The sequence below is a fragment of the Microtus oregoni genome, unplaced genomic scaffold (genome assembly GCF_018167655.1).
Source record: "Microtus oregoni isolate MIOR12 unplaced genomic scaffold, Mior012 000029F_ref0000214, whole genome shotgun sequence".
Lineage (NCBI taxonomy): Eukaryota > Metazoa > Chordata > Mammalia > Rodentia > Cricetidae > Microtus > Microtus oregoni.
In genome coordinates this window covers 18717045-18736481 of record NW_024543088.1, presented here as the reverse complement: position 1 = coordinate 18736481, position 19437 = coordinate 18717045, and the positions used below count along the sequence as shown (strand labels likewise).

Below are 19437 nucleotides of genomic sequence, written 5' to 3'. Positions count from 1 at the left end.
ATTATGCCGCCATGCTTGGTTTATTCTGTGCGGGGGACTGAACCCAGGGCTTCATGGATACTGGACATGCACTTTGCCTGAGCTTCATCTTCAGCTCCACCACAAACACCTCTGTTGTTGCAGGGTCAGGATCTTGCCCAGATTGCATGACCCATTTTTATTTTTCTTTCTTTCTTCCTTTTTTCTCTCTTCCTTCTTTTTCCTCTCCTTCCTTCCCTTTTTCTTTTTAGTTTTTTTAAAAGATTTATTATGTATACAACATTCTGCCTCGATGTATGCCCGCACGCCAGAGGAGGGCTCCAGATCTCAATACAGATGATTGTGAGCCACCATGTGGTTGCTGGGAATTGAACTCAGGACCTCTGGAAGAGCAGCCAGTGCTCTTAACCTCTGAGCCATCTCTCCAGCCCTCTTTTTAGTTTTTTTTGAGACAGGGTTTCTTTCTGTAATAGCTCTAGCTGTTCTGGAACTAGCTCTGTAGACCAGGTTGGCCTCAAACTCACAGAGATCCTCCTGCCTCAGCCTCTAGAGGGCTGGGATTAAAGGCGTGCGCCATCACTGCATGGCTGGCTGCATGACCCACTTCTAAGTGCAGAGGAAGGTTGGGTATATTATGCACATACCACTGTTGATGGAACCTTCTCTTTTGTTCCCAGCCACCCAGACCTGAAAAAAAAAATCACACAGAAACTATATTATAACACTGTTTGGCCTATTAGCTCAGGCTTCTTATTAACTAACTCTTACATCTTAAATTAACCAATTTCTATTACTCTATGTATCACCATGAGGCTGTGGCCTACTGTTAAGGTTCTGGTGTCCTCCTTCAGCAACTACATGGAGTCTCTGACTCTGCCTACTCCATATATCTCTTTCAGCCTGGCTATATTCTGCCTTGCCATAGGCCAAGGCAATTTCTTTATTAACCAATGGTAATAAAATATACTCAGAGCATACAGAGGAAAATCCCACATCATACCACCTCCAAAAATTTCTTTTCTTCTTCAGTGCTAGGAACATACCTGCTAGGCAAGTGTGCCACTATTGCTGAGCTGTGTTGCCAGCTCAGTTAAAATACATCCTTCAACAAGGGCACTCTACTTCCATTCAGTCCTCCCACAGTGACTGGGTGTGGCTAGGTCGCAGGTGCTGGTCTCTAGGCCCGATATTTGAATGTGAAGCTTTTATTTAGAACCATTTTTGATACCTGAACCTGAGGAAGCCAGCAGCCAGTGTGACATGCACACACAACAATGTTTTTGTCGTAATTTCCTGGATGAGAGAACAGGCAACGTGACTTTTGGCGTAGACAGCAAGCCTCCCTAGCTCAGAAACACGGCTAGAATCTGTACCGTGTGGGGAGACACAGCTGCTAAATCTTGCTCTTGTTTGGAGATGGTCTGAGTGACCTTCCAGAACTTTACAGGCTGAGGTTCAATTCATACCGTCAGGCATGAGAAGAGCAGATGCTTAGTCCGATGTTTAGACGGGGTGGGGTGGGGGCAGGTTGTTGTGGGAGCTGCGGGCCTCTTCCCACAGCCCGGCTCCTGGCCGCTTGACTAGCTTATACCCCGAAATAACAACACACAAATTGTATTCTTTTAAACACTGCCTGGCCCATTAGTTTCAGCCTCTTAACCCATTTCTAATAATCTATGTAGTACCATGAGGTGTGCTTACCAGGAAAGATTCAGCATGTCTGACCTGGTGGCTGGCTGTATCGTGTCTGCCCTGGAGAGAGCTGCATGGCATCTGAGCTCACTTCCTCTTCCTCCCAGCATTCTGTTCTGTTTACTCCGCCTATCTAAATTTTAACCTATCAGGGCCAAGGCAGTTTCTTTATTTAACCAATGACCTTCCTCCATCAGCAGGTGACTAAGATCATACAGTCAAAAGGCTGCAGCTGGGATGGCGTGCATCCTAAAGAGGAAAGAAGCACCCGGGAGGCAGAGGCAGGAGGATCTCTGTGAGTTTGAGGCCAGCCTGGTCTACAGAGTTCCAGAACAGTTAGGAATATACAGAGAAACCCTGTCTCAAAGCCCCTCCCCCTCAAAGGAAGCAAGATGGCCAAGGCAGTGTGTGTGCCGTTTCTTGCCATATGAAACGCTATGCTAAAAAAAATTCTCACCAATTGCCACACTGCTGTGTTGACTTGCTGAGATTGCCAGCCTGGTAGGAAACTGACGTGACATGCTTTCTTTTTGCCATGCTAAAACACTAGCTGGTATCAACGTCTTTACCCATGCTGCCACTTTCTCTTTCATTATTGTCCCGGGATATCCGATGGTGGCATCGCTAAGGTGACACTCAGTTCTCGCTGGGCCCAGGCATGCTGGCAGGCCAGATGCACTGCATTTATTTCTAGTAGGGCGCACACTACTTTACAACCGTACAGCAGCTGGCCTTTACCATTCCCATTTGCTGAAAGCAAAACCACCACCAAGACAGGATTATTCACTAATAGACACCTAATTAGCTCGGTAATCGTTAGTGGTGACAGGTAAGGGCTCTTGGCTGAACGAGGCAGGGGTTTTCATTGTTGATTCTTAAGCTTTGTCTCAAGCTGCATCAGCTCTTTGCACTATTGTCTGTGGTGGCTTGTGTGACATCAGAAAAAAAACCCAAGACAACAACAAGATGACTGAGTGGTTGAAAGTTCTTGCTTGCCGTACAAGCATGACGACCCACGTCTCATCCTCAGATACCATGGTAGATGCACAGTGGTCAGGACAACCTGTAGGAGTTGATTTTCTCCTTCCATCCACCCCCCCCCCCAACTCATTAGCAGGATCTTTCCTGTGTAGCCCTGGCTGTCCTGGAACTAACAGAGGTCTGCCTAGCTCGATTTCCTGCATGCTGAGATTAGAGCCTTGTTACTTTTTCCCAGACAGGTTCTCTGTAAGTAGCTCAAGCTGGAGCTTGTGATTCCCAGGCCTTAGCTTTGCCAGTGCTAGGATTACAGGCCAAGAACGTGCTTGACCCAAGGTCTACGTAAACACACTGTATCAATGGAGGGAAGGTAGTAAAATGAAAATTTTGAGATGGGCTCATCATAAAGTCCAGGCTAGCCTAGAACCTGTGTTCCTCCCACCTCAGCCTCCTTTTCTGCTCTCCAACGTGTCCTTAAGTTTCTTTCTAGGTTGAAAACTTCCCTTTCTCTTGTTGCCAGGGTCATACAAAGCACCAAGCCCTGTGGCTGGGCTGGGGTTGTAGCTTGGTGGTAGAGAACATGCTGAGCAAATACAAACCTCAGGCATCTGTTGGGATGCTGGAGGATGTTGCCTTATACAAATTCCCTGGTTGTAGTAGGAGCGGTGGGCAGCATTCCCAGGGCCCGGCTGCCTGCATGGTTAGTTTTACCCAAAATAATTACATGGAAACTGTAAACACTGCTTGGCCCATTAGTTTTAGCCTCTTACTGGCTAACTCTCACATCTTGCTTTAACCCATTTCTAATAATGTGTGTAGCACCACGAGGTGGCTTACCAGGGAAGATCTTAACCTGCATCTGTGTCGGGTGGGAGAATCATGGTGACTGCCTGACTCGGCTTTCTTTCTCCTAGAATTCTGTTCTGTCTACTCCACCCACCTAAGGGCTGGCCTATCAAAGGCCAAGCAGTTTCTTTATTAACCAATGAAAGCAACAGATAGATGACACTCCCAGATCACCTGGTGTATCAGGTAAGCTACTGGTGAAGCGGAGACTGTGGAACAATCATGATGAGACTATCCCAGAAGCAGACCTCCCATGGGTGCAGGTTGGGGAGCTCTTGGTCTCTACTCTGGAAGACTTGCCTTTCTGTCCTGCCTTGAGGAGTGGTAGTTTGGTTCTTGAGTCAGACCTGGTAAGGATTCACCACTGGGAACGGGCAAGCTGCCCAGCTTAGCCCTGTGGTGAGCGGGCTCGGGTGACCTCAGAGACTTCTTAGGGCATGTGACCTGGTTCTTGCTGTGTGCTTGCTGCTGAGACTGGGATGGAGATGGGGATGTCCTCGGCTGGGCAGGTCGGTGCTCACTTCTGACATCAAATACTCGGCATGACCTGTACAATCAAGGAAAAACAAAACTCAAAGCAAGCAGGATATAGGAGAAGAGGGAAAGAGGATGTGTCGGCAGGCCTTTGGGGTAGGCATGGTGAGACAGAGCAACTTCAGGCTGAGACCGACTTGTTTGACGCTACTCAATCACAGCACAGCTGGGTCTATACAGGATGTATGGGGGGATAACTAAGGCATGCCAGCAATCAGCCGTGGCCTGGCTCTAGCTGCCAAGGTGGCCCAACAGTGGCTCCTGGTGACCAGGGTGGACTTGTTTTCTTCTAAGACATGTTTTTTGCTCTCTAGTGAGCATCATTCTATGACCACAACCCATTCTTAAGCGAAAACAGCAGAAAAGCAGCCATGCAATGCCAAGTGGACTCTGTGCCAGTTCTACATGGCTTCGAGTCAAGCTCTGGCTGCTCCCTATGTGGGCAGAACTGCAGCCTGTGTGCTAGCTGACTGCTTACAGTCTGCAAACCCCAGTGCCTCCAGGGTGCACAAAGGGGAGGGGCAGAAGCATGCTGTTCCTTTCCTGACATCTTCTACTTTTCAAAAACAAAAGATTAAAATGCCCTTTGTGTGGTTTACTCACTCCCGGCTGCAGCAAATACTTCAGGCAGGCCCAGGGTTCCCAGCTTTAAATGCTGTGCCTCAGCCTGTTTCCCGGGATTAATCCCTCTTATCCTTATATTAACTCCTTTAACCTTTCCTTGGGGTGGGGTAGTGCCACCACTAACAGCCTAGTTTCCTTTGTTAAATGTTTTGGTATTGCATTTCCGTTACAACTGAACTGAGTTCAGCTAAGGCAGCTGCTTTGACATGTAGGGATTTAAAGTTAAAAAGCAAACAAACAATAACAAAAAAGAATTACTTCATGCGTCTGTGTGAGTGCAAGGGGTTCAAAGAATCAATCTCAGGATTAATGGCAAGTGCTCCTATCCTTGAAGCCATCTCAAGGGCTCAGAGATTTATTCTTAACGTAGCAGTAGCCAGTGCACCGTCTAACAAGGTAGGAGCAGGGTGCTACTCACTCCTGTAGGCAATGGAGCATAAAGCTCCATCTCAAGCCCACCCTCACCTCGGGAGTTGCCTTGGGCTAGACTCCCACCTCTGGGAAAGCCTGCTACGCTCTGACCCTGGAGGGTCAGGACCACCCCCACAGGCTATTTAGGCCAGAAAAAGGAACACATAGTCTTTGGGTGTTGTATGTGTTCTCCCTGTATCCCCCCCATGCTCTGGATCACCCGAGAGTGCTGCAGTCATTAAACATGGGCATCTTTGATTTGGTCCAATCTGAGTTATTTTGCATCAGCAGAGAGGCCTATTTTAAGATTTCCTATCGGAGCTTTCCCACGGAAACGGTTTGCATTTTCCCTGAGGGACCAGGGCCATGTGCCAGAAAAAGCCCCTCATTCACTCTCCACCAGGCAAGATCGGGTTCAGGTGACTTCCCCTTTTAAAGTTCCCGGGGTGACCCATTTGCTTTTCAGGCTTTCTGCTCAAGTTGTAGCCTGCACTGGAAGCCTGACCCACACTGACTTCACACTGAGGTGAAGATTGCATGCAGGGATGCCTGCCATTCAATTTTCACAGCCCCATTTTTGGCTCAGGGTCTGTCCCAGTGGATGCACGATGACAGACTTGAGTCACACAGGCATGTGCTTCTAATGGGTTGCTTGCGATTCCAAGCTGATTCCTAAAACACCTTTTGATGGCCTTTTACAAAAATCCTTTAAAATTGGGTTTAACATTTTAAGTAAACAAGACTCCAAAAGCCCGCGGTTTAGGCTACGCTCCCCTGCTCTCCCCTCTCCTGCTGTTTGCCTCATTCTGCTAAACTACACCAGGGTTTTTAAGTTGGTCAGCTGACACAGGTTCCCAAGAGCTTCGTCTGTCCATACGAATGATGTGGTCACAGTATGTCTCTGTGTGTAAATGTGTTTTCATGATGTGGATTTATGTTTCTGTGTGCTCATGTGCTCATTTTAAGATAACTCCAGACTGTGACAGCTCTGGAAAAATCCAAACACGTGGGTAGCTGCTATTTTGACCTCAGCACCATCTTTGGGCAAAAGTAACACATGTGCTATAATTCTTTGGCTCATTAAAATATTCCTTTTAATCTTCTTACATTACTACCATTGGTAAGCTAACCTATTGGATAGAATACACGCCTAAATTTAGCTTGTATGTCCAACTTAAAATAACAGGAAATGGTACCTAATTCTCAAGTGCCTTTACAGATCTGAGAATACGGCATTTAACAAAAGAGCTTCTAACACAGACATGCCAGCCTTTGCAGCACCCTTTAGCTCCTCCAAGACAGAAAACCTTCCACATCCTGGCCTTGCCTTTGGGTTTGGTAAACCCACCCACATAGCAAAAAGTGGCCTTTCACCTCTTCAGCTTCCTGCATTGATCTTCTCATTCTGCCGAGACAGGTAGACTAAATCTTCCCCACATAGGAAAAATCTTAGGGCCTCTTGTATTCAGCAGCAAGCACTGCTTCTAAGACTGGTGTTCTCTAAGGACTAAGGGAAGGATTTGGGATTGCCTGCACAGCTAAAAAGCTGTCTCATTTTTGCTAATTTAGGTACTATTAACTTATTACTTCATCCATGACATTTAATGAAGTTTCCTGCTAAAATACAGACAGGTGTGCCTCTTTAACAAGCTTCAGTCAGGATTAACAGGTTTCATGTGTATCCTAAAAGCAATAGCCTCTTCCAGTTTTCTTACAGGTTCTGGGAAAAGTCTTGCCATGCTAACCCCAGCCAGTCTCAAATATATTTTACAGGTCACTCCTGCTGCCTGGGCCAAGAACAACTTATAAAGCACTCTCCAGACAACGCCAACAATCTACACCAGCTACTGGGACTTCACCATTGGTATCTGCTACTGTGTCCCATCCCAAGGCTAGCCCCATTTCACAAGGCCAATAGTCACCTGCCTTCTCATCTCCCTCAAAAAGCAGCTGCCTGAGGACTCCAGGATGACCGTATACTGGATGCCATTCTACCCATACCTCTTGCTGAGTGTGAGTGCACCAACTCCCAGGTCCCCCTCTCCCACGTTGCCCCATGCCTGCAGGAAGTAGCCAGACTTGAGCCAACACCTCTATATCCAAGGACTCTGGGATGTTTGATTGAAAGTGAGACCCCAACCCCCTCACATCCCTATATCCAAGGAGATGATTGAAAGCATCACCCTAGTGTCATCTATTCTAGGAGCACCAATGGAGCACAATGCTACATCTCAAATACTCTCCCCCTGGGAGTTGCCTCTGGCTGGACTCTACTTCCCAGAAAGCCTGCCAAGCGCTGACCCCAAGGAGGGTTAGGACCACTCCCACAGGTTAGGCTGGAAAAAGAAAAACATAACCAATCTTTGGGTTTGGCATGGTCTGTCTTTCCCCTGCCATGCTCCCCAGGAACACTGCATTCATTAAATGTGGGAATCTTTGATTTGGTCTAATCTGTTCTAATTGAAGTTATTTTGTGTCGGTGGAGAGGCTCATCTTAAGATTATACTTAACACCTTGTTCTTTAGTTTTTTGAGACAGGGATTTATCTGTACTGTAGCCCTGGGTGGCCTCAAACTCAGAGATCCTATCTCTACCTCCCAAGTACTGGGATTAAAAGTGTGCCACCTGTCAGGCAACGCCTTTCTTTACAAGGTCTTGCTATGTAGCCGGTGCTGGCCTTGATTTCTACCATTTCTTTCTCAAGTCTTTGTCCCCTGTACATCACTGAGCCCAAACCCTGGGCAACCTTCCCGTCCTTGGCCTGGTCCAGCCTGGCACTCTTGTCACAAGTCCTGTCAGTCAAGGAGATCACCTCCAAGCTCTTATGTGGACAAGAACAACCCTCAGGCTGGAGGCAGGCTCAGTGACTGTGTCCTTGCTCTTGTTCATGCTGCAAACTATAGAGTTCACCTCTAGCACTGTAAACATCAAAACCCCCAAAATAATCACTTCTCTCCATTCTCTCATAAACCCTCAAGTTTGTGAAGAGGAAATTAGGAAATTGTAAATGAAGGGAAAGCAGGAAACAAAGCAGTTTCCCCAGACACTAATGATTAAACATGTCCTGAATTTCAAAAACCACCCAAGAGCTTATGTGCCCACAACCAAAGTCAGCAAAGGGTACCTAGTGGGCCCTGCTGATGTTCTCAGAATGTTAAGAAAGCTGTTTTAGCAGTGACTACTTTTCACATTCTTGTCACAATTGTTGCTTTTAAGTGAATACTTCGTGAATCCCCACAGGAATACCCCCAAATCTACTACAGGAAAGTTTGTTGTTTTTCTTTTGGGAGAAAGGTCTTGCATGTTACAGTCAAGCGTTCTCTCCCTTCTCTGCAGAGGCATACAACTCTGGTGGTTTCATGAAGACACCGATGGTTCTTGAGGCAGTCAGTAGCTGGCTTTGCAGGTTCCCAGCAGGAATTTAGTGTTTTCTGGATTCACTTGAAATTAGTAAATCAAGGGAAAGACACACAGACAAGTTTCTTTCACTGATTTTTATTTTATATATGTATTTTTTGAAACAAGGTCTCCTTAAGTATCTTCAGCTGGTCTGGAACGCCCTCTTTAAAGACCAGGCTCTGTCTCCAGAGTGCTGGGATTCAATGTGTATGCTATCATGTCTAGCCGCAACTGGACGATTACTGAAATGGACAGTCTCTTCTGCTCCTCCGTCCTGGCTATGTAGTGTCACTATGTGCATGGGAGACACACCCAGACTGTGTAAATAGTTCTACTGACTTTTCTGCCCTTCTGTGGAGATAGGGGAATCTGCCTTCTGCCTCCTACCGTACCCTCTCTGTACGAAGTGTCTACACCTCACTTACCTACACCATAGCCCTTTGCCCCTGGCCCTCTGCTGATTTTCTCACTGAGTCACCGCTCCACTGCCCTCTAGAGGATAGCCCTTTAATTTCTACTTCTCACAGAGGATCTTCCTCACCATTAGCCGTGATCTTTACTTCACCAAAACAAACAAACAAATAAATAAGACATATTGTGAGGCATGAGCCTGCTGTTTCTTCCCCACCTGAAAAATCACTGGTTTTAGCTATTCTTTATGGCTGAGTCACAGAAGCTGGCATCTATCTACTGTCCTTTTTCACTGACTATTTTCTCTTCCCTGTTGTCTCTTTCCTCTTAGACCTGGAGAAACACAAACCGTATGCTACAGAAAACCCATCACATTACTACTCCTATGGACACTCTCAGGCCGTATCCTGTTCACCTGGGTACTGGACCTCAAGGAGGACTTCTACATTTGTATCTACCTGCTGTGACTCCACTCCCAGTCTTAGTTCAGACTAAGTATGGCAATGAAGATGCTGGTCTGTCATGGCTGTTAAGGGCTGGCAAAGTAGGTCAACCATAACCATCAGGCTTCAGCACTGAACAAAGAAAATAGTCATTTCCATCGTTTTCTCCTGAAGATTTGAATGTGATATGCCAAGCAGCTCAAAACACCCTTCTGAACCATTCAGCTTAGGTGACACCATTTCTTGAGGAGTTTTCAAAGCAGAGATTTACTAGCACCATGCAACAACGTGCAACATCTTAAGAAACATTTGGGAAGACTTGGTACTCACTCAGTATTTGCTGTGTGGTATGGTGATAAGTACTTGAAATATATTTTTATACCTTCTGTACACATGGCATACTGATTCCCTTTCACAGCTAACAGTCTGCTACAGAGACTGAGCACAAAGAGAGCCAGTTACAGCTAAGAAAAGAGGGAAAGGTGGTCAAATTGGCGTTTAGTGACTAAAGCCACCCCAGCATTTAAAAAAAAAAAAAAACTTGCCCGTATCTCTAACTTGTAAATAAGTCACTGCCAACAACACTAAGAATCCAATGCTCAAGACTTGTTAACAGTCATGAATTTCTGGCGTGAAAAGAGACTGCACCTGATGTCTGCCTGTACTGGGGCTACTGAAGGCCAGGGGTTGGGGCGGGGGATGGAGGGGCCTTCTCTTTCCCCATAACCAAGGTCTCAACAGAATACTCAGAGTCACCCAGAGCATCCATCTGTGACTACTAACAGCTACAGTAGAGTCAAAGTCAGCAGGCATGCTATGTGGAACGACTACACCGTACTGAACAGCACCGTTACCTGGTAACACAGTGACACAATTTAATGATTCTAAGAATTTTTTTTGTAATTCTTTTTACAAGTCAGGTGCCATAAACATTCAAATAATCTCTCTTAAAAAGCACGTTTACAACATCAAAAGAATTAAGATGAAATATAAATTTCTTACAATTTTTATACACATTAACCAAATCACATAAATCACAGATAAATGCTCAAGTTTAACAATATAATGAAACAACATTTAGATTCTTAATAAAATCTTCCTTCAACATTTATTTTTTTTAAACTTACCATTATCCTAAATAATCTATGCATTTTGGGATACAATACCAAAAATGTACCAACAGTACAAAGCAGATACAAAGCAGTGTAAGAACTTCTGGAGTGTTCTGCAGGGATAAATGGCACAAAAGGGCAACAAGCTTTAGGTAAACCTGAAGCAACCCTAGAGACTCTGATCCTGCCGTTGTTGATCCACTATGTCAAGCTGGACACTGTATGAGAAGTCACACTGACTCCCCTCTTTCACGTTTCTCTTCTGGGTCTTAGGTACCATATTCACACAGTAGCACAACAATTTTAAAGCTCAAATGCTTTAAAAATGCGTAAGCAAAAGAACTGCTCAGATTTTCAAAACCATTATTACATTTACAAAAATATTTCCCTTAAACTTGGGATTGTTCCAAAACACTGATTTACAAATATAAAAGAATTATGATGGACCCAAAGCATATGCATATGAGTTTGTGTATTAACATACCATTACCATACTATGTAAGTCACCAAAAATTCAAATGTAACTATTAATATTAACATAAGTGTTATAAGCAGATGAAACTCCCCTAAGTGGTCTGAACACTATGTGGCATGCAGTGTGGATGGTCGACCTTTGTGATCCCTCAGAGACATCTGCTGTTAGTGCACAGCTTGTCAAAGCTAACGGTCACCTCCACCCCACTGTGCTATCCCACTCACAGGAGCAGGAATGAGGTGAGCGAGCACACATGCACACACACCATTCTTTACTGAGAGGCCTCAATGTAGGTCAGTGTTGGCTCAACACTGGGCAGAATGCTCATAATCTGTCTTGGATTGTTGGGCAGGTGTCTTCTTCAACTAACTAAAAGGAGCATAATTTTCTCACCAGTGTTCTGCTCAAATTTTCAGACATGGAAAAACCCACCACCTGATAGCTTATCTGTGTATATACATAATGGAGGCGCTCAATGTCACCAGTGTATCTTGGAAATGTGAGAAGAACCAAAGTCATGAGTGTGACCATACGTGATAGCTGTCACAGTTACAGAGGCTACATGGCCTCGGGTGTGTCACATGCCATGCACATAACGAAAGCTATCCTAGTTGTGGTACAGCGAGTGACTGTAGGATGCAGTGAGTCGTTTCAGGCTAATCTCACCCCACAGTACCAGGAATGGGAGCGCAGACAGCTTAGTCTAGAAGGTGAGGTTATGGTTTCCTTATTTAGAAGATTGCAAATTAAAGTAAAACCTCCCTTAGAAATATAAAGAAGAAATAAGTAGGAAAACTGTCAATGCTTTAAAAAAGAAAAAAGAACAATGAAAACTCACTACTAGTGTATTATTAGAGCTGAGTGGACTTCATGTGTGGAAGTGAAAGGCAGGTACTTAGGGCAAGAATTGAGATCTGGTTTGTGAGGAGGAGTCAGCCATGCTGCAGGCAGGTGAGGTGTGTGTCACTTTGAACCTTGCAGCAGGTACCATGGGCTCTGAGCAGCCCTTCTCATAGCTCTAGGGTCACACAGGCAGGAAGGCCCTTTTCAGAAGGAACCAGATTCCAGCCTGCTTTGTTTGGACTATGTCAGAATCATTTGTTGTCCAGAGAATGAGGAGAGGACCTTTCTTTTACTTGCTTTTTTGAGGCTGGGCCTATGTAGTCCCGAACTTTGCTATGTAAACCAGGCTGGCCTCCAATACAGACAGCCACCTGCCTCTGCCTTCTGAGGGCTGGGACTAAAGGTGTGCACCATCACACTTGGCAGAGGACCTAAGCCATCTTATATAAACAGCTGTGTGGGGCAGTGCAGGGAGGAGGTGGGTGGAGGAGTGGAATGAGGCCCAGGAACATTTCTGTCTGAAGCACAAATTGATTATGACTATCCACTTAACACACACCGATCCAGAGGAAATCAACACTGAATCGTATCATCGGTGTAAAGATAAAAAGATGTACATTTATTTCCATGAGTTACAAGTGCATTGCTGTTCATACTAGCAGGCAGTCTATATAGAATCCATTCTCCATTGCTGTCAAAAAACAAGGGAGAAAAACAACAAAGACAGCTGAGAAATGAAAACCTAACACTAGAATTATCTTTCCTAAGTTATCCTCTGGGTAGCAGTCTCTCTGTGGAAACAACTCAGAGGTCACAATAGATTTTGCTCAATCATAGGCTGTGACACTTAGACAGTGATCTCTGCACAGAAAGCCTTAACAGTCATGCAAGGGCACAGTAAGTATGGAACAAGGCAAACTTCTCACCAGAGAGCAGTGAGGGGGTCAGGAGGCACTGCACTGAGATAACACCATCAACTCCACAGCACACAGCGCAGGAACAGAATAGAGGCAATCAGTAAAGAGAGAGCTCGAACAGTTGCTGCTAGTTTTTTATGACATTAACTCAGCAGTACCAGAAACACCTCAACTTGGCAACAGAACAGAGCCTCATGATGAGAGCTCATGAAGGCTTTATTACAAGTCATTATACTGCTGGAAAGTGGGCTGGAGATGCTGACATGCTGTAAGAGAAGAACTGTACACTTTCTCATTTAAAGACGCAGCGTTCCTCTTAGCTAAATCCCAAGGCAGTGAATGTGGTTACGCAAACAGCCTTCTGTGTGAAATAGCTCAAGGTATATATGGAGCTCCTCCCTGAACATCTAGGTCAGCTTGCTCTCTACTTCACCAGAAACTTCTAAAGCTCAGTGCTTATACATCTTGCAGCAAATGACAAGCACAGCTGTTACTTTAAATCTCTGGTTAAGGACAGCACCTAACATGTTGGCAAGTGTACCTTGATTACAGTACAAGAAAACCTGCAGAATAACATTGCCAGTGCAAGGCTTCCTTTCTAGAACAATGATCAATTTTTTAGAAGCTGCGTAAATAGCACATACCTTAAATATGGAACTAACATGATACACAGAAAAATGCCCCCAAAGGACTCCCATGACAGAAGCACATGCCCCTGCAGCCTGCAATACCATCCAGGGATGTCCACAAGCTCCTGCTCTGGGTAGACAGTTACTAGTCAACCGATGAAGTGCAAATTTTGAGCTGTCAATGACTTAAAGTGCCTTATGTAATAGCATTCTTTACTGTAAAGCGAGAGCCAGTGACTGGGGCCAGTTTGGAAAGACTCTCGCTCTGGTGAGGCTGCATGGTTCAGCAGGATGATATGTAAAGGATTCAGGAGAGGAGGAACCACTGCATCTTTCAAACCAGAAAGCAGTTAGTGACTAAGCAACAGTATGCAGTAAGTGCACTCAATGTGCACACTGCTGCAGGGCACTGGTGCCACCAGGAAGCATCTCTGGACGAAGGGATTCTGTGAAAGTATAAAAGCCACTACTACCAGAAACTGCCCCTCCAAGCGGCTCAAAGGAGTCAGAGTGGGTAAGCTGAGACGGGCTGGAGACAGGACCAGGGGTCAAGAACTGGGAGGAACACCGACATCTGAGCACGTCCAGTCCTCTGAGCCCTTGTCCTGTAAAAAAAAGACAAACTCAGGAGTAAGGATTGAGCCATGTCACAATAACAGTAACAGTACAAAACAGCAAGGTAAAATGCAATGGGAATAAAGAGCCTTAAAAAGGTCACATACATGACATCTCTAACATGCGGGTCCTGAAGGCTGGAACGTGGCCTCATTTCACAGCCGTCTTTCTCAGACACTCCCCGCCCCCGCCAACCAGACGGTTTCTCTGTAACTTTGGTGCCTATCCTGGAACTCGCTCTTTAGACCAGGCTGGCCTCTGACTCAGAGATCCACCTACCTCTACCTCCTGAGTGCTGGGATTAAAGGCATGTACCACCACTGGCCGATTTTTCAGACAATGTTTAAGAGTTTAATTAGTACAGTGTGTTGGTCTGAATGAAAACGTCCCTCCATATGGGGGTGGTGTTACCACAAAGTGTGGCCTTGTGGGAGGAAGTGTGTTACTTGAGGTGGGCTTTGAGGTCTCAGAAGCTCAAGTCAGGCCTAGTGGCTCAGTCTCTCTTCCTGCTGCCTGCCAATGTGGATGCAGAACTCAGCTACCTCTCCAGCACGATGTCTTCCTGTATACTGCCATGCTGATAACCAGCCCCAACTAAATGTTTTCCTTTATAAGCATTGTCAATCATGGTATCTCTTCACAGCAATAGAAACGCTAAGAAAAGTAGTGACTAAGGGAAGACACATGCCCACATTTAATCATACTCACAGCATTGTTGGCTTCCCCAAATACCCTTCATTAACAATGTAGCACCCTCCACTCCAACAGCCAAACATCAGAGTTTAAAGGATCTTTATAAAATATTGCCTCTCTACTGAAAAGACCTTCCTATCTTAGAAAGTTCCCTTTCTGCTAGATGAATAGGCAGGACAGTCACCTATGCTTGCAATGGGACGCTGGGGTTGCTAGTGCCCAAGTTTTGTCTTACTGAGAACAAACTAAGCCCTGATGGGCAGTGAGAGCAGTAGCCTGGGATACTGAAAGGTAAGAAGCTGTAGCTGGTCTCCATGCTAGAAGGTGAAATGAAGCACTCAGGTCAACGGCTTGTCATCTATCTTCTGGTCAACAAAACATCCATCTGTCTGTGCTCAGCAAGACACCTCTCCCTCCCCTCCAGCAGCCTGCATACGGCCGGTCATCTGCAATGTCACTATAGAAAAAACACAAGTCATATCTCTTTTTACTTTTCTGAAGTATGTTTTTACTTGGGAGACACCATACACCAATCTACTCTCACCATAATGCAGTCCAGTGACTGAGTCAGGGCCCCCAAAGCCCTGTGTATTAGGAGTTCTTGGAGGGCTTGTTCAAGTTCACACTACTGGGGGTACACATGGCCGACACTCAGGCTGCCAGAGTACTCACTGCACAGAACAGGTCAGCCTCGTTAGTACCCATCATTTTGTACTATCTCTGAGAAGAGAAAGCGCTGCCATGTAAGTCCTATGTTGTATCCGATTCTGAAAAGGAAATCTAGTTGGGCTGGTATAGTGACCAAGTGCTTCTAATATTAGGAAGATATTCTCTTTGGAATTTTACTGACTTGATAAACTAGCACAAAGATCTGGCGGTGTTGCTTTGATAGGCCGCAAGCAACTTCAGGGATATGGCTTTCACCTGCCACTCAAGAGACAGGGTGGAGGCCAGATGTGTGGTGGCACATGCCTTTAATCCCAGCACTCAGGAGGCAGGGCCAGTGTTTTTCTGAGTTTGATGCCAGTCTGATCTACAGAGTGATTTCAAGGTTAGCTAGGGACACACAGAGAAATCCTGTCCCCCCCCCCCCCCAGTCAGGGTGGGAAGGATGTGTGCCATAGGTCAACTAGGCTGACAGCACTCCCTATCCTCAGCTTGGAGCTTGTCTGAGCTCAAAAACATTTCTTCATACTGTTGTCAAGTTCTTAGATCTATGACTAAGACTGAGGAGTATGATCACATGCAAAATGAACCTGAGAGGACCTGTCTGTCAGCATACACTTTCAGTGCTACCTTCTGGATTTTTACTTTTTTTAACTTAAAAAAATTATCATTTATTTTATGTGTATGGGTGTTTTATGTGTGTGTACAGTGACCATGGAGCCTGCAAGAGGGAGGAGGATCCCCTGGAACTGGAGTTACAGGTGGTTGTGACCACCATGTGGATGCCATTCCTTTGGCCCCTTATTTTAATGTTAAAGGAATAAACTGTAAGTCAGTATAGACGGCAATTTCTCCTTGAAATGTATGAAATAAATGAGATGGGTTAATAGGTAGATGGCGGAAGAGACAGACTGGTAAGAGGAGAAAATGAGCGCAGTCAAACGTCCATGGCACCTGGTGGTGGGATATGGATATGAGTATTTGATGGAGGAAGGTCATTGGCTAATAAAGGAACTGCCTTGGCCCATTTTATTGGTTTGAAGATAGGTGGGAGGAGTAAACAGAACAGAACGCTGGGAGGAAGAGGAAGTGAGCTCAGACTCCACAGCTCTCTCCTAGGGAGCAGAGAGCCTGAGAGAGACGCCATGCCCCGCTCCCAGGCAGACGCATGCTACGAAGCTCCGACCCAGGATGGACATAGGCTAGAATCTTCCCAGTAAGACCGGTGCTACAGTTTATTAGAAATGGGTTGATGGGGATATCAGAATTAGCCAGAGTAAGGGCTAGATAGAAATGGGCCAAGCAGTGATTAAATGAATACAGTTTGTGTGTTGTTATTTTGGAGCATAAGCTAGCCAGGCAGCCGGGGTGCTGGGGATGCAGCCCCACTGCTCATATTACTACAAGTATTTACTTAATTTTTTTTTTTTAATTCTCCAGAATAGTTGAAAATTGTCACTGAAAGCACTGGGAAAATACCAAGCTTTAAGCATATATGGTTCTCCAGCACTAAACTGCTGTAATAGTATTATTGGTTTCTTGTCAACACCACCTTGTCTGCAGTGGCCACGGACAGGACTGTTTGCCGAAGGCTATCATCAGCTCCTTTCATGCTGCTTCTCTAAGTCTTTTCCCTTGTTAGTACTTCAGTCCCATCTAGAATGCTTTACCTCACTGTTTTACATTCTAACACAAATTCTATTTTCTCTCATTTTACCATATTCTCCCTTAAATACCTAAGTTCATGAAGTTCAGTCTAGGAACACACAGATCCTTCTGAGAGATCAGTCTAGACTTTGCCTCAAGAAAGCTTTTCTCAGTTTCTCTAGCCCATAGTCCATGTGTAAACCAGTAACAGTGGTATCTGGCACAGTGACATTTATGGATCAGGTCCATCAGGAGACTCTCTAGCTTAAGTACTTGGGCGTTTTTTTTTGGATTTGTTTCATCTGGGGAGACAATTGGAAAACTCAAACATTGTGGATTACTTCTTCTGCAGCTGTACTTTATTCAAGAGGGACTCTGCCCAAGAACACAGAACAAACAAGAACTGCAGGATGAACAGAGCTGCCAACAAGGCTCATTCATCCCCTTGAGTACAGACAAGAGGGACAAGTAATCCCTAATAAAACTTGGTACTGTGGTGATGGTGTGATGGAGAGGATGGGAAGGAACATGACTCCTAATGAGTAAATCAACTTTAAAATAATCTTTAGTTCTAATTTAAAGGATTATGGAAAAGAATACAAAATGATGGACTACCTTGAGTTATAAGACAGAAGATGGAGGGACAGCTAGAGACCCGACTGCTACTATGAACACACAAAAGCTTAACAAGAGACCCCTCCTCTCTTTGAAAGCAGTGGAACCACTCATGCTTTCTAGCCAGCACAAGAAGTACTGTGCACTGCACGTTCCGATCCCCAACTGAATCCTTCAAAACATGAAGCCACAGCATCACAGCATGAAATCCATTTCCTTCCTTTTTTTTTTTTTTTCAATTGAGACAGGGTTTCTCTGTGAAACATTTCTCGCTATCCTGGAACTCACTTCGTAGACCAAAGTCACAGGGATCCACCTGCCTCTGCGTCTCAAGTGCTGGGATTAAAGGTGTGCACCACCACTGCCCAGTTATGGGACTGTTTATTACTTTTTCTCTCTTCCCACGCTGTGCTCCTCTTTCCTTCCTTTCCTCGATGTCTTCTGCACAGTCTCCATGATCCTCCCCTTACACACTCACTGTTTTCCTAGTTTGCTTAATTCCTACATGTAATTCTCTTTATCAGTGTGTGTCATGAATGGCTCCCATTTAGTTACAGTGTTTAGTGAATAAAATTTTATCTTTTCAAATCTTTATTTTTAAATGTATTTTATTATATATTAATTATACATAATAATGGGTTTCACTGAAATTTTCATACATGATAATGTATTTTGAGCATATTCATCCATTATCCTTTAACCCCCTTTGCCTCTTCTCAAGTCTTAGAAGTGTAGCTCAGTGGTACACTTGCTTAGCATGCATGAGGCCTTGGATCCAATCCTTAACACCACAACCAACCAACCAACCAACCAACCAACCAACCAACCAACCACATGGTCCCAAGGCCATGAAAGTTACACAATAGAATTTCTGAACATTTAAAATGTCATATAAAGTAAAATAAGGTTTTTCAGGAGTAAATGCCTCAAAGCTATTCCTTCCCGAGTAATGTTCTCACATATATCCCACCCCCACAATATACATCACTGTCATAGTGTCTAAGAGCTGCCACTTTATTTCATGTCCTCATATCTGTGAAAGATGAAGTCTAATTTCTTCATTTCACACCATGAAGCAATCAGAAGGAAAGCTCTATCAATCCAAGGGAAAAACAACTGAATTCCTTTTTCCTTCTAAAGATGTTTTTAACTTGTACCATCTCTCCCTTGCTAGGGGGTTAACTGTATAGTTAAAGTTCTAGATACCTGACCAATTTAAGATCTGTATCCTGGCTGGAATCTAGCAGTCTCTTCAAAAATGAGTTCTTTGAGCTTCTCCTTCGGTAAGTCATCCAATTCCATGTCAAACTTGAATGGTGCTTCAGCAATGGGCTTTAAGACAAAAACAATATTTACTAGTCACACATTGTCATGGTCAAGGCAGTGATTTACTGGCTTAAATTCTGAAATTTATACAATAGGATCAATGCCTCACAAAATCTGAAAAGTTCTGGGGCTTAGTGTGCAGCTAAGTGGTAGCATGTGCGAAGTTCTGCACACAGAAAGAGGGGGCATAACCATGGTTATTTTGAGAATTTCTTGAACTTATCACATCCCCTAGGATTTTCAAATGTTTTAAAGGTACTAAATATCTCAGTAACAAAAGTAGAGGTGTGGTTTTATATAAACAAAAACAAAACTAGCAAGAGGACTGTTGAATGTGAGATCAGCCTGGAAAACTTAGCAAGAACTTGTCTTACAGCAAAAAGAGTTGGGCATGTAAGCTCAGGGTAGATCACTTGAGACCTGGATTCAATGCCTAGTACCACAAAACAAAAATGTTACACTAAGACAAATACATTTGAATTATATGAAGATTAGTATTGTGGAGAAATACCCATGTCTATATAAGTAAATGCACCCTACTTTACTCACCAATGTATATAAAATAAAAATAATTAAAAAATT

General features: G+C 44.6%; 1 protein-coding gene across 2 annotated transcripts in view; it reads right to left on the bottom strand.

Moving 5' to 3' along the window:
• Positions 1–10170: 10170 nt before the first annotated feature.
• Mapk1 (mitogen-activated protein kinase 1) overlaps positions 10171–19437 on the bottom strand; it is a 69161-nt gene continuing 59894 nt past the window's right edge. Inside the window, exons 8-9 of one of the 2 annotated variants that reach the window (XM_041677759.1) lie at positions 18736–18861; positions 10171–13898 (exon numbers count right to left, since the gene is read on the bottom strand). In XM_041677759.1, coding sequence (XP_041533693.1) covers positions 18745–18861 — 117 coding nt within the window. In that variant the 3' untranslated portion in view covers positions 10171–13898; positions 18736–18744. The remainder of the gene's footprint in view (positions 13899–18735; positions 18862–19437) is intronic. The other variant, XM_041677760.1, reaches the window with a different exon arrangement.